The 13,464-nt window shown below is 36.2% G+C and overlaps 1 protein-coding gene across 1 annotated transcript; it reads left to right on the top strand.

Annotated features, from left to right (window-relative positions):
- The first annotated feature begins 4,946 nt into the window (after positions 1 to 4,946).
- LOC306877652 (26S proteasome regulatory subunit 6B) lies at positions 4,947 to 13,275 on the top strand. Its single transcript, XM_079429541.1, has 11 exons — positions 4,947 to 5,163; positions 5,885 to 5,983; positions 6,089 to 6,275; positions 6,850 to 6,996; positions 7,111 to 7,220; positions 7,297 to 7,390; positions 7,551 to 7,718; positions 8,179 to 8,255; positions 11,172 to 11,340; positions 12,122 to 12,177; positions 12,572 to 13,275. The coding sequence occupies exons 1-11, from the start codon at positions 5,128 to 5,130 to the stop codon at positions 12,683 to 12,685; spliced, it is 1,257 nt and encodes a 418-aa protein (XP_079285667.1). The 5' UTR covers positions 4,947 to 5,127; the 3' UTR covers positions 12,686 to 13,275.
- Positions 13,276 to 13,464: the final 189 nt, after the last annotated feature.

The raw sequence follows: 13,464 nt of genomic DNA, 5'->3' as shown, positions 1-13,464 counted from the left end.
TGTGTCTCAGAATCGATTTCAATCGTTATAGGTTTATAGCCAATTAAGAAGAGGAATGGCATGCTAAATGTATACTTTGAGGAAATTTACATTGCATTGTACATAAAATAACACTGTAGATTTAGCAGGCTATCCAATGATGAACTTAATTACTGGATTTAATGTCTGTGTATTTGTCTCATTTAAATAAATGCATATGAAGTTGCTAACACATGCAGTGAGTGTTTACTATGACCGGATGTAGTTATGGCTCATGCCATCTGTTATTTTGCTAAAGCATCTGTATTTTCCATCAAGGCATATGTCTAACAGCGCATAATTATGATCACCAAAAATATGCTAATAATGCATCATTCATGCGTCTACATTACATGTGATAGAAGTTCAATTACATTCCCTAGAGTTTAAAACAATATTCAGTTACGGTCCCGTTACCGATAACCACACGCATTTAGTCTGTGGGTGTATATTCCGCTCTTATGCAAGCTTTGCTGCTCCTCTCCTGCTACGCTGTGTTTGGTTTTCAAGCGGATCCAGTGAGAGATGGAACAGAACTCCGAGCTACAAAAGAAATCAAAAGGGGAGGAAGGAAATCCTTCACATTGTGCATATTATACCGAGTTTGTCCTTTTTATACAGTATCACTATAAGGTGTGTACTGAGTTTAGCTTTTCAAATTATTTCTTAATGCATTAAAACACTTTTAATTTTCATTATAATGGTTTTCTATGGGAGTAAAATGCTTAACATGTTGTTTAGCATGTTTGCATCTGGGCTCAGCTGCTTGCAGCATATTATATTTTATTAACAAGCTGTATACCGAATTTAGTCTTTATTTATTTATTTGGTCTTTATCACGGTCTTCCTCCATTAATTGCACCATATTAAATGTTTTTTGTTGTTTATGAAATTCAGCGTGTTGCATCTGCTTACCTGTACATGCATAGTAGGCCTATATATTTTTATAAACTATACAGAATTTAGCCTTTTCATATCACAGTTTTTTTTTATTGCGATATTAAACAAATATTGCAGTATGCATAAAAACAAACAGAAAATACAGTACGTACATAACATACTAAAATACTTTCACTAATAAACGAGTTATGGTTTAATAGTTCTTTTTCATATCAATCTCTCTCTCACACACACACACACACACACACACTTTACATTGTTATAAAAATATCTTAAATGGTTCCCTTAAGAAAATTTCCCATGGTTTTACTACAAATAAAAAACATATAGTTAAACCATGGTAACCACAATTTAACCGTGGCTTCTGCTACGCTTAACCATGATATTTGTATTAAAACTGTGGTTATACAAATGGTAGTCAATAAATTTTTTTTACTATACTATAATTAAACCATGGTTAATTTTTTAAGGGTTTTGAATCTGTACGGAAGTTCTAAGCGGCCATGCATTATTATAATTTTTCTGTCTTGTTTTCTCGTGATCACGACTTAATTTTCTCGTGATCTCGACATAACGAAAGTTGTTTTGTCGTTATCACGACTTAATTTTTCTCGTGATCTCGACATAACGAAAGTTGTTTTGTCGTTATCACGACTTAATTTTTCTCGTGATCTCGACATAACGAAAGTTGTTTTGTCGTTATCACGACTTAATTTTTCTCGTGATCTCGACATAACGAAAGTTGTTTTGTCGTTATCACGACTTAATTTTCTCTGTGTATTCGTCATGAGAAAATGCTATAGAAGCAGCATCATCGCAGCATCATGGATGATCGTATTCGCTTTTACTTTGATCAGGGACTCACTCAAACTGAAATAATAAAAATAAAAATATGGTATAAGTACCATCCCAAATATTGAAGGTGTTGTGTGTGTGACCGACTACATTGATCCATGATAGAATACTTCATGCATATTCATACTCGGACATTTTAGCTCTGTGTCTGTCAGTGATTGACAACTTACACATAAGTGTTGGACACTTGAGAAGGAGGCTGTCGGGTCTGCAACTTTATCGTCGAAGACAATATAGCGACCCTGATTTTCTCACTATAGCTGCAATTACGTCGTGAGAAAACGGTTTTTAGGTTGAGATCAACAACTTTCGTTATGTCCAGATAACCACAAAACAAATTTCGTTATGTCGAGATCACGAGAAAATTAAGTCGTGATAACGACAAAACAACTTTCGTTATGTCGAGATCACGAGAAAATTAAGTCGTGATAACGACAAAACAACTTTCGTTATGTCGAGATAACGAGAAAATTAAGTCGTGATAACGACAAAACAACTTTCGTTATGTCGAGATCACGAGAAAATTAAGTCGTGATAACGACAAAACATCTCGTTATGTCGTGATCACGAGAAAACAAGACAGAAAAATTATAATAATGCATGGCCGCTTAGAACTTCCGTACAGATGGGATAAATGTTATGTGACTATATATTGAACACAGAATTAGTGGTAATATAGCTTGGCACCTCTAGGGGGAACCCCACATTCATTTATGAGGTGAGCCTGTTTTTATTACAGTCTTGAGTTAAACTGTAAAAGAGCATTAAAATCTCTTGTTTTTAATTTCTTAATTTCTACACTGCAGATTTAGAATACAATACATTTGTTTTATGTGAACTGCTCTTGTTTAATACGTTAAATCTGAGCTACATTTTTATGTGTGACGAACTTTAATCTGCAAAACGCCACGGAAGTGATTTTGTTTCCGCTTTAATTTTCTTTTACTTTAACATATTATTTACGGTTAACATGACAAAAAATTAAATAAAAATTATGAAATATGAAATAAAATAATGTGCACTCGAATGTGAGCATTGTATGATTTTAAAAAATGCTTATATCTCTGTAGTAACGAATGAATTCTGTTCTGACAATGACATCATAATAACATTACACATTACAAGGAATCCTGGTGAGAAGAGCTTCACTTGGTATCTGACTGTTGTGATTGCTGCTTGCTTATCACTCATTCAAGCCAGTTTTGTTGTTGTTGTTGAGATAATCTTCACTCCAACATTTCTACATGTGGTACAGAGTGAGAAATACTCTCCAGAGTGAGGCCCTGCCATGCCTAGTAGGCAAACAGATTTTTAGCAGATCTTCTGGACCTCCCTTCTTGCCTGAGACTGGACAAAAGAAGACATCTTCAGGTGAAAGTCCTCCAGGACGTTGCGGGCCAAGACCTCCTACCTATTTAACGGATGTGGCAGAGAGCAATGTCACAGAATCTTCATGTATGTCTAATCTGAAATGTAGTGCTCACTTTTCCTTATCCTCACTGCCCAGGCTTGTGAGGGTGGACAGACATACATTTCTACATATACGTCATGTTGCTGTGTCCATGAACATGCCTGTTCTAGAACCAACCCACTGTCCTGTGAAACCTCTTGCTGGACAGAACAAGTCTGCGGGACATTTCTTCTTGACAGAAGCTGAAGAGAAGACATCACTTTCAGAAGAAAGACCTCCAGGACATCGAGGGTCCAGACCTGCTAACCTTTTAATGGGCATGGCAACAAGAATCGTCAGTGAACCTTTATGTGAGTCTGATCTGAAAACTACCGCCCCCCTCTCCTTACCCCGCCTGCCCAGTTTTGCAAGTCGACCAGTGAGGGTGGACAAACGTACGTCTCTGCTTGGACATCGTGTTGATGTGTCCAGAAAAATGCCTGTTCTAGAACCAACACGTGATCCTGTGAAGCCTCTTGCTGACCCACAGAAAAGATGCAGTGTTGTTGTGGCAAGGAATCTCACGTCTTTGCAGGGTATTTGATGATGAGGATGTTAAGTTGAAGAGGGCTCAGCCACCAAAAGGATTCCCCTCTTTGGTCAGAATTTTTGACAAGATGCTAGACACCACTGCTTGAACCCATTTTACAACTCTGACCCTGCTTTGAATTTATAAAGCATCCACTCACAAAGAAAACAAGATGATGAAAAGGACAAAAAAAGATATCTAAAAAAAATTGTACATAAAAAAAGCTCTTTGTGCATCAAGTGAATGTTCCTTTTTCATGCATCAAAAATTGCATATTGCCATTGCATAGTCTATAACCTCTTAATCTAAATAATATTATGTATCAAAAAGCAGTAGATTGAATATGACGTGACTTATCTTCAAGTTATGTTTACACTTATTAAGAGGATATTAGTGAAGAATTCAACTTGAGTTATTGAGTGGGCAATTGAATATCTCTTTTTGTTGTGCCATGTCTTGATTTCAAAAACAGTCTGTGTTTCCAAGTTACTCCCACACAACTGTGACATGAAAAGATGCCATTTTTATCAAAATAAAAAAATTAAATAAAACCATCGCTTCATCTTTGTTCAGATGTTGTTTGTTTAAAAGAAGTTCTAATATAATCTGATGTCAGTTACAGTTGGTGATTTATTAATAAATGCAATAAAACAATCAAAAACATCTGTTCCTTAAATAAATATATTTTGTTTACCTTTTCAACCAGAAGAAACTCATGCACGCAAATTTAAGGGTACAGTACACCTTTTTGATTCCCAATTTCCTTCTCATAATAAACTTGGTACAGTTCAAAAGTTTGAGATCGGTAAGATTTGAAATGTTTTTGAAAGAAATCTCTCATGCTCACTAAGATTGCATGCAGTAAAAACAATACTATTGTGAAATATTATTACAGTATGCTAGTATTTAAAATAAATGTAGCCTATTTCAAATAAATAAATACAGCAGTTTATTCCTGTAATTTTCAGCAGCCATTAGGCCTAGATTTGGTGCTCAAGAAAAAATGTCTTATTATAAATGTTGAAAACAGGTGCTTAATATTTTCGTGGAAACAGTAATTTTTTTCAGGATTATTTGATGATTAGAATGTTAAAAAGAACAGTGTTTATTTAAAATAGACATCTTTTGTAACATTATAGGCTACAATTTCTACTGTCACTTTTGTTCATTTTAATGCAAAAAAAACGTTTGAACGGTAGTTTATGAATGTAGGTCAAAACATGGCTATATATTGACCCAATACACATAGGCACAGTTTATTTGGTACTATACACGAACTGTGCTATAAGAGGAGCTGAAAGCGGTGGCCTTTAGGACCCAGTGATTATTTGCGGAGTTACGTTCTGCGACGTGACGTCAGCTGCTGCAAGCAAACATGGAGGACGGCGGAGTGCTGGTTGAGAAACCTCAGGTGAGATGTTATGTTGTGATTTTAAGAGTTTTACAAAGAGAGAGGTGGCGTACACACCGTTATTATCTTTAAAAGGTTCTAGTCTATATACGTAAAACGTACGTACTCCTGAACTCTTGTCTAAAGCGTACAATAAACGGTGAAAAGACGCCGATTCATTCAGCTCGCTGCAAATGCTCAGTCATGCCATTCTCTGACAGCGGCTAACTAACATTAGCATGTGTGCTCGCGAGAATTTACAGAAGAGTAGTGATCACTGCTAATATGCCAAGTTTAAAACTTTATATTTCATCATGTTTGAATCGTGTATGACCTCTTTGAGCAAATTTCTAAACCTGTTCACAACATTCATCAGTTATGCTATTGCTTAGCCATGTAGCATTCAGTTTATCATCTGTGTTTGTCTTTTAACCTTTTGTTTAATAACATTTGTCTTTAGTATGTTTTTATAAGATAAATTATTAAGTAACTTTAAATAACGCTTAACTGAACGGTAGTGTATGTACATTCAAATTTTAATATGTATAAATAAAATAATTCAGCAGGGTAGCTGCTTGAATATGCATTATTATGTGCTAATGTGTAATTTATATAAATTGTGTTATTACAATAAGATGTTTTAATATTAGTTTTATTTTTAAGTTCTTGGCTTGTAGAGGTAATGTGCGTTCAGTAAATCTAGTCTTACATCTACATATTTGTGGTCTTTTTTTCTCAACAGGATCATGTGCCGGCCCTGCTGAATTCAAGGCCCCAGACCGGCTTGTCTTTCTTGGCTCCTGAGCCAGAAGATCTGGAGGAACTTTACAGTAGATATAAGGTGTGTATGTTTGTGAGGTGTTATTTTATATTAAATGTGTGTGATTGACATGCTACTAGTCTATCACAGTATTGACCACTGAATATTGACTCTACCACACTGCAGAAGTTGCAGCAGGAGCTGGAGTTTCTGGAGGTACAGGAGGAGTACATTAAAGATGAACAGAAGAATCTGAAAAAGGAGTTTCTTCATGCCCAAGAGGAGGTGAAGAGGATACAGAGCATCCCTCTGGTTATTGGGCAGTTCCTGGAAGCAGTCGACCAGAATACTGCTATTGTGGGCTCAACCACAGGTAAGAGGACTAATCAGTATAGGGTTTCTGCGAGTCTTAAAAAGGTCTTAATTTCTTTTCTTAAATTAAGGCCTAGAAAGGCCTTAGCAGAAATTCTCACATTCGTGAAGTCATGCAATTAAATGTTGCATGCACTGTAGAAATGTGTTTCTTTTTCAGTATTTGTTTCCCAATTCAAATATATAAACATCCTTAAATCAAAATACATTTACTTGAGATGAAAAATGAAGATATGAAATCTTGTTTTCTGAGAAATTGAACAAAATGAATTATGCTTAAAACAAGAAAAGATATGTCAGTGTAAAAACTGGTTTTCCCTTTAAATTAACCAGATTTTTCTGACACCATTGGCAGATATTTGTTCTTGTTTTAATCATAAACTGATTACAGAATTATCAATCTACTCTAATTTCAGAATATAACATGTATAATGTAGTTTCAAATGTATACTCTTTGCATGCGCTGTAAGTTTTTTTTTGGATAAGATCATGCTTAAATACACATTTGAAATTTGTAAATGTTGATTAGTTAAAACTACAATGTCAATAATACTGCGCGTTTTTGATTCCTTCAGGCTCCAATTACTATGTTCGGATTTTGAGCACAATTGACAGAGAGCTGCTGAAGCCCAATGCCTCTGTTGCTCTGCACAAGCACAGCAATGCTCTGGTGGATGTTCTGCCTCCAGAAGCTGACAGCAGCATCATGATGCTCACTTCTGGTATTCTTTGGTTATCCTGTATTAGGGGTCTAGATTGCACCTTATTTCTGAAAAACTCTTGCTCCAGCTTTATTGTTGTCACTTTTAATGTGTTTCCTCTCTATTTGACCCCAGATCAGAAGCCAGATGTGATGTACGCAGACATAGGAGGAATGGACATCCAGAAACAGGAAGTGAGGGAGGCTGTGGAGCTCCCTCTCACACATTTTGAGCTTTATAAGCAGGTGAGTATGTGCATGCAAGTGCCTGTGGGTGTGTAGCAGTCTTGGTTGTCCTCTCACATTCTGCTGCTGTTCTCAGATTGGTATTGACCCACCCAGAGGAGTGCTCATGTATGGCCCACCTGGCTGTGGAAAGACTATGTTGGCAAAAGCTGTGGCTCATCACACCACAGGTAGGCACAAGTGTGGTTGGAGGCCTTTCACCCCTTATGCTCAAATTTGATTTTTTATTGAGCTTTGAAGTTTATTCCTGAACATAGATGGAAGTAAATGACTAGATCAGAAGCACCATGGTTATATTACAACTTCTAATTGTGTTTTAATTTTCTATAGCGGCCTTTATTCGTGTGGTGGGATCTGAGTTTGTACAGAAGTATCTCGGAGAGGGTCCACGCATGGTGCGAGATGTCTTTCGACTGGCCAAAGAGAATGCCCCGGCCATTATCTTTATCGATGAGATTGATGCGATTGCTACCAAGCGTTTTGATGCACAGACTGGAGGTATGCATCCCTATATATATATATATATAAGCATTGATAACAAGAAGAAATATTTCTTATTTGATAAATATTTCTTGAACACCAAATCAACATATTAGGATGATATCTGAGGGATATTTTAACTCTAAAGACGGGAGTAATGGCTGCTGAAAATTTGCCTTTGCAATCTCTGGAATAAATTACATTTTGAAATGTAAAATGGTTATTTTAATCTGTAATATTTCACAATATCACTGTTTTCACTGTATTTTGATCAAATAGACACAGCTTTCTTGAGCATGAGAGACTTCTTACAAAAGCATTATATCTTACTGACCCCAAACCTTTGAACGATATCACGCAAAAAAGGTAAATTGTCATCTTTCAGTCATCATGCTTCATTTCATGATGTCCTGAAGGAGACAGTTTTTGTTAAGGAGTTTTCTTTGCTCATTATGTTTTCTGTTTTCTATGTTTGTAGCTGATAGAGAAGTGCAAAGAATCCTGCTTGAGCTGCTCAATCAAATGGATGGGTTCGACCAGAATGTGAACGTGAAGGTTAGAAAAAACATTTTGTTTATTATTATTATTATTTTTGTATTTAAATATATTTTTATTGGAAAAAAGGCATGGAAAAAATGTGAAATTAACACACTTCTCAACGAGGGTGGTAAATAACCGTTTTGAAATGATTCTGTGTACATTTCCTTAAGAGGACCAACCAATTTGTTTTTAAAAAAGCTTGTATATCTCAGTTGGCAGATTGTCAGGGCCAGCTTAAATATAGATTCCAAGATTTGACTCTCTTCTAATATATAGTCTAAATTTTTATCTTCTTCTGATATGCATGGGAACTGGGACAATCTGAAACGGCTCGTTTGGAGAGACTGTTCATGATTTATTGGTTTTATAAAAAAAACGAGTTGGTGTATTTTTAACATTTTAGGCTGGTTGTTTTCACACACTGCAGCCACACAACTGTGTTCAAACACCTTATAAAAGTGATTTTTGCATAATAGGTCACCTTTAAGAAATTGAACTTGGCCTTCTGTGAAATTTGCTGACTGCGACTTAAACGTATCGTCTTTTATGTTGAGGAGAACAAAGAAATTCATAGAGGTTTAGAACAATTTGAGTTTGTTGACAGTATCTTAATTTTTGGGTGAACTCCTTTTAAGATCTCATCATATCCAGGATCTCATATCTAACACTACACATGCTTTATCTTTAAATATTAACGTTCATTTAAGACACAAATAACTGTGTTTACAAGGATACTCTCACAGACGAGATTTTTTGACACATAATTGTGTATTTGAACGTTTAAGCACAACGGAGTGAAAAGTTTATTCAGTCGCAATACGAGCAATAATGCGCCGTGTTGTTTTTTTGTTTGTTTTCTGTTCTTCGTATTTTGAGTTTTTCATTTTTTTTGAGCCCCTCTCTCTCAGAATTGCTGACATTCTTACTTATCGAATATTGTTCTTTGCACGACCATTTCTGTATTACTCCAGAACGAAGTGAAGAGCGGAATGGAGACTTACTGGGCAGCAATCACCTGATAGATACATGCCCATATCGTTCAAAAGTCAAATATAGGATAAATGCATTTGATTGGTAAACCAAATTCTTTACAATCTCAAATGGAAATGCATGGAATTTACAGAAAAGCTCAACTAAATAACAGCGTTAATAAGTGGGGGGCATGGTGGCTTTGGCTATCGGCGCGCCAGTCAATCTACCCCACAGCCAATCACGGGCCCCCTCCTCTCTCGGGCCCCTAGCCCAATGGTTAAAACGGCCCTGCCTGTCCCAATACCTCAAGCAGCCATCTCTCTCAGGGCTCTAGACTGCGACCATTTTTTGAGAATGTGCGAGTGAAAATTTGACGTGGTCGCACTTGTGCGAGTGCATGGTCTGCGCTTCTCCAAAGCATCTGCTTCATACAGCGAGCGCACATTGTAGCAGGAGTCAGATTTCACTGATCACGTGAAGAGAGGCACTTTCAGCGCGAGCACTTCGTGGATAAACAAAGAGTATAGAAGGGCTTCTATACTCTTTGGGGTAGAGCCTGGTTTATACTCGCTCTCACTAAAGGTGGGCGCAGCGGAGGATTTGGTTTTCAAACTAAAGTAAAAGACCGCTGCTTAAACCAGAGAAGGTGAACATGTTGGTATTCTTGTAGAAAAAAACATGCAAGTCCTGTCAGCGAAAGCCACAGGACTTTGTTTTGAAAAGTTTATCTTTGCTGTTTACCTCACGTTACGCTATGGTGGTTTTCCTTATTTTTTTTTTTTATTATTATTTATTTGATTCCTCCGTGCTTGCTAAACATTCTGTAATTTATTATTCGGTATATAATACAGCATGTGATGTGTCCTATGCCATGCCTCGTCTTATTTGTTTTTGTTAATAAACATTATGTAAGACAGTTTGTCATTGCAGCCTACTGTTTTCGTGTAGTTGTGCTTTTTAATTAAGAATAACAATGAATCCAGTTTTTGTTTTAGTCTTAAAAAGTGAAAGATGTATAGATGTAAGCAAAACGGACACGTTTTCTTGTAAAACGTGACACCAAGATCCCGAATTTGAAAGTGAAAGCGCACTAAAAAAGGAATTCCTGTTCACAAAATTTAAATCACAAATAATACTGATGAAAAAGAATGGGTTAAATGTTGAACACTTTCGTTCCCATATAACTATGATAAAAGTTCATCAACGTGCATTGATTAATCAAATGTTGTATCAAAAAAAAAAAATAGCGACCAAATTATGTGCTCGTGCGACCAACTGAGAAAGTTAGTCGCAGAAGTGCGACCAGTGGGAAGAATGAGTCTAGAGCCCTGTCTCAAGGAATCCCACACTATCAGAGCCCTCCGCAGGGAGAACGACAAAACACACATTAATGCGACTGCTCTGATTTTCCTTTGAAGTTTCACCTGTTGCTGAAGATTGTCTACAGTATTTTGCGGTACGGACACCTGATCTTCTGTCACTGATACGTTGTTCCGCCGATCTGTTAGAAAATTCCTTGACTTATTGTTTAACCTCTCCTGTATGGCTGTGGGGATCCTGTAAATTTGACAAGGTCTTCTCTCATACTTGATACTTCATACTCAATCTCTTGATTTTTGTTGATATTTGTGCTAGCTTCTTTACCATCGCATGTCATGCAAGCTTGGTGATTAGCAGACTCAGCATTGGTGACATCTTGATTTTCATGTTTTTTCTGTTGTACAGGATGTTGTTTACAGTGATTTATATGTATTTGTTCAGTTTGAGGCTGTTTAAGAAAGAAATTGCAGAATGTTGAATGGACACGTCATGTTGCCGTCATTTTGGATCCCCTTGGCTATTATTTCTTGCTTTTCTTTTCTATGACCTTGTAGTATTATGTTGTACTTCTCCTTCTGTTCTGCTTTAAAAGCATTTCAGCTATTGTTGACGTTCTGTTTCTTTTTTTTTCAATGACAGGTTATCATGGCCACCAACAGGGCTGATACACTGGATCCAGCTCTGCTGCGCCCAGGTAGACTGGACCGTAAGATTGAGTTTCCTCTTCCTGACCGGCGACAGAAACGCCTGGTGTTCTCCACCATCACCAGCAAGATGAACCTCTCAGAGGAGGTTGACCTGGAGGACTGTATCCTTACCCTACAATTTTTTTTTTTTTCTCATTATGATTACAATTATTCATTTAGAGTATATATATTTTTTTTAAAGTTACTTGCAAGGAGGAAAGTGCAAGGCATTAATCATAGAGGAACAAACAGTATTAACACTGCCACATTTAAATGTTTGGGGTCAGTAAACGATTAATTTATTTTTAGAAATTAGTATTTTTGGCTGTCTTGATGACAAATGTTTCTTGAACACAAATCGGCATGTTAGAATGATTCAGATTTGCCATAACAAGAATAACTGACATTTTAAAATATATAAAATAAATAATACATTATTACTGTTTTACTGTATGAAATAAATGCAGCCTTTGTGAGCATAAGACACTATCAAAAACATTTAAAAACAAATTTACAGACTAAACTTAAACGCTAGTGTTATTGGGGCAGTCGTGGCCTAATGGACTTGTAATCTGAAGGTCGTGGGTTCGAGTCTCAGGTCCGGCAGGGATTGTATGTGGGGGAGTGAATAACCAACACTCTCTCCACCCTCAATACCACGACTGAGGTGAGACCCTTGAGCAAGGCACTGAACCCCCAACTGCTCTTCAGGCGCCGCAACATTGGCTGCCCACTGCTCTGGGGGTATGTTCACTACTGTGTGTACACTTGGATGGGTTAAATGCAGAGCACAAATTCCGAGTATGGGTCACCTTACTTGGCCACACACCACTTCCCTTTCCCCTTATACCAGACGGTCAAGACCAAATAAATGTTTTACAATTGTCCTTAATCAAAATGCAGATGTTGCCAGGCCTGACAAGATCTCTGGTGCAGATATCAACTCCATTTGCCAGGAGGTGAGTTAGCTCAGACATTATGTTAAAGGGGTCATATGATGCGATCAAGAACTTTTTGAAAATCTGGAATCTGAGGGTGCAAAAAATCTAAATATTGAAAAAATCGCCTTTAAAGTTGTCCAAATTAAGTTCTTATCAATGCGTATAACTAATCAAAAATTAAGTTTTGATATATTTACGGTTGTAAATTTACTAAATATCTTCATGGAACATGATCTTTACTTAATATCCTAATGATTTTTGGCATAAAAGAAAAATCTATAATTTTTGCTATTGCTACAAATATACCCGTGCTACTTATGACTGGTTTTGTCGTCCAGGGTCACATATTTTTTTGTATTTTATTTATATAAATAAATCCGGTCATTAATCCTGTTACTTTTTGTTTCTACAGGCTGGTATGTTGGCTGTGCGTGAAAACCGTTACATTGTGCTGGCTAAGGACTTTGAGAAGGCTTACAAGACTGTTATCAAGAAAGACGAGCAGGAACACGAGTTCTACAAGTAGAATACGCCTCGACTAGATATGGGAATTAGCTTTTACCATGTTTGTTTCAGCCTGTATTTGTACGTTCAGTGTAATATTGAGGACATAAAACTTGAACCTTGATTTAAATCTTCAGGGTTTACATTGCTTGTACTGGGACTTTGATTTCACAGGATTGTTTTAGATTCACATTATATAAAATATGAATGGAAAAACAAACATGACATCTGGTGAGCATTCTATGTATTCTGTTTAATGACTCCTCAAAGAACCATTCAAATGTTTTCCATAACTCTAAATAAAGATGTTTTTGATAACAACCCTAATGTATGCTGGCACATAAAGTTTTCTGTGTGTTTCTGCAAAGAAATTAACAGGATCCTGATATTTAAGAACTAAACAAATTTCACCCTGCAGGTACTTGTGCTTATTTTCAAAAGGTAAATGTTAACAAAGGACACTTTAATGTCAAGACATGAAAAATACGTACATCTGTTGAGGCTTTTTAACCTTTTAATGACCCAAGTATTCAAAAGCTCTCTTTATTTCTCAGATTTGGTCTGTTCAATTCAATCTGTAGGAACAAATAAAATCTTGTCTATACAGTTTAGAATACATAATTGTTTTGAATACAAAAAGTGAAAATTAGAACTTTTCAACAATTTAAATGCTAAAAAATGTATTATTAAAAAGTTCCATTTAAAATGTTCTGGAATTGTAGATTGATAAAGATAATTAAATCATAATGTTCAATTTAAAAATGAATTCAAAATGCTTAATTTAAAAAATGAGAAATATTT

The sequence above is a fragment of the Barbus barbus genome (genome assembly GCF_936440315.1).
Source record: "Barbus barbus genome assembly, chromosome: 12".
Lineage (NCBI taxonomy): Eukaryota > Metazoa > Chordata > Actinopteri > Cypriniformes > Cyprinidae > Barbus > Barbus barbus.
The sequence above is the reverse complement of the archived record's forward strand: the minus strand, read 5'-3'. Positions and strand labels throughout refer to the sequence as shown.

Bases quoted from the DNA above. Each gene is read 5' to 3' on its own strand.
- LOC306877652 (XM_079429541.1), top strand. From the start codon at position 5,128: ATGGAGGACGGCGGAGTGCTGGTTGAGAAACCTCAG. The intron at 7,719-8,178 runs GTATGCATCCCT...CTATGTTTGTAG, and splicing joins TTTTGATGCACAGACTGGAG to CTGATAGAGAAGTGCAAAGA. The intron at 11,341-12,121 runs GTATCCTTACCC...ATCAAAATGCAG, and splicing joins GGAGGTTGACCTGGAGGACT to ATGTTGCCAGGCCTGACAAG.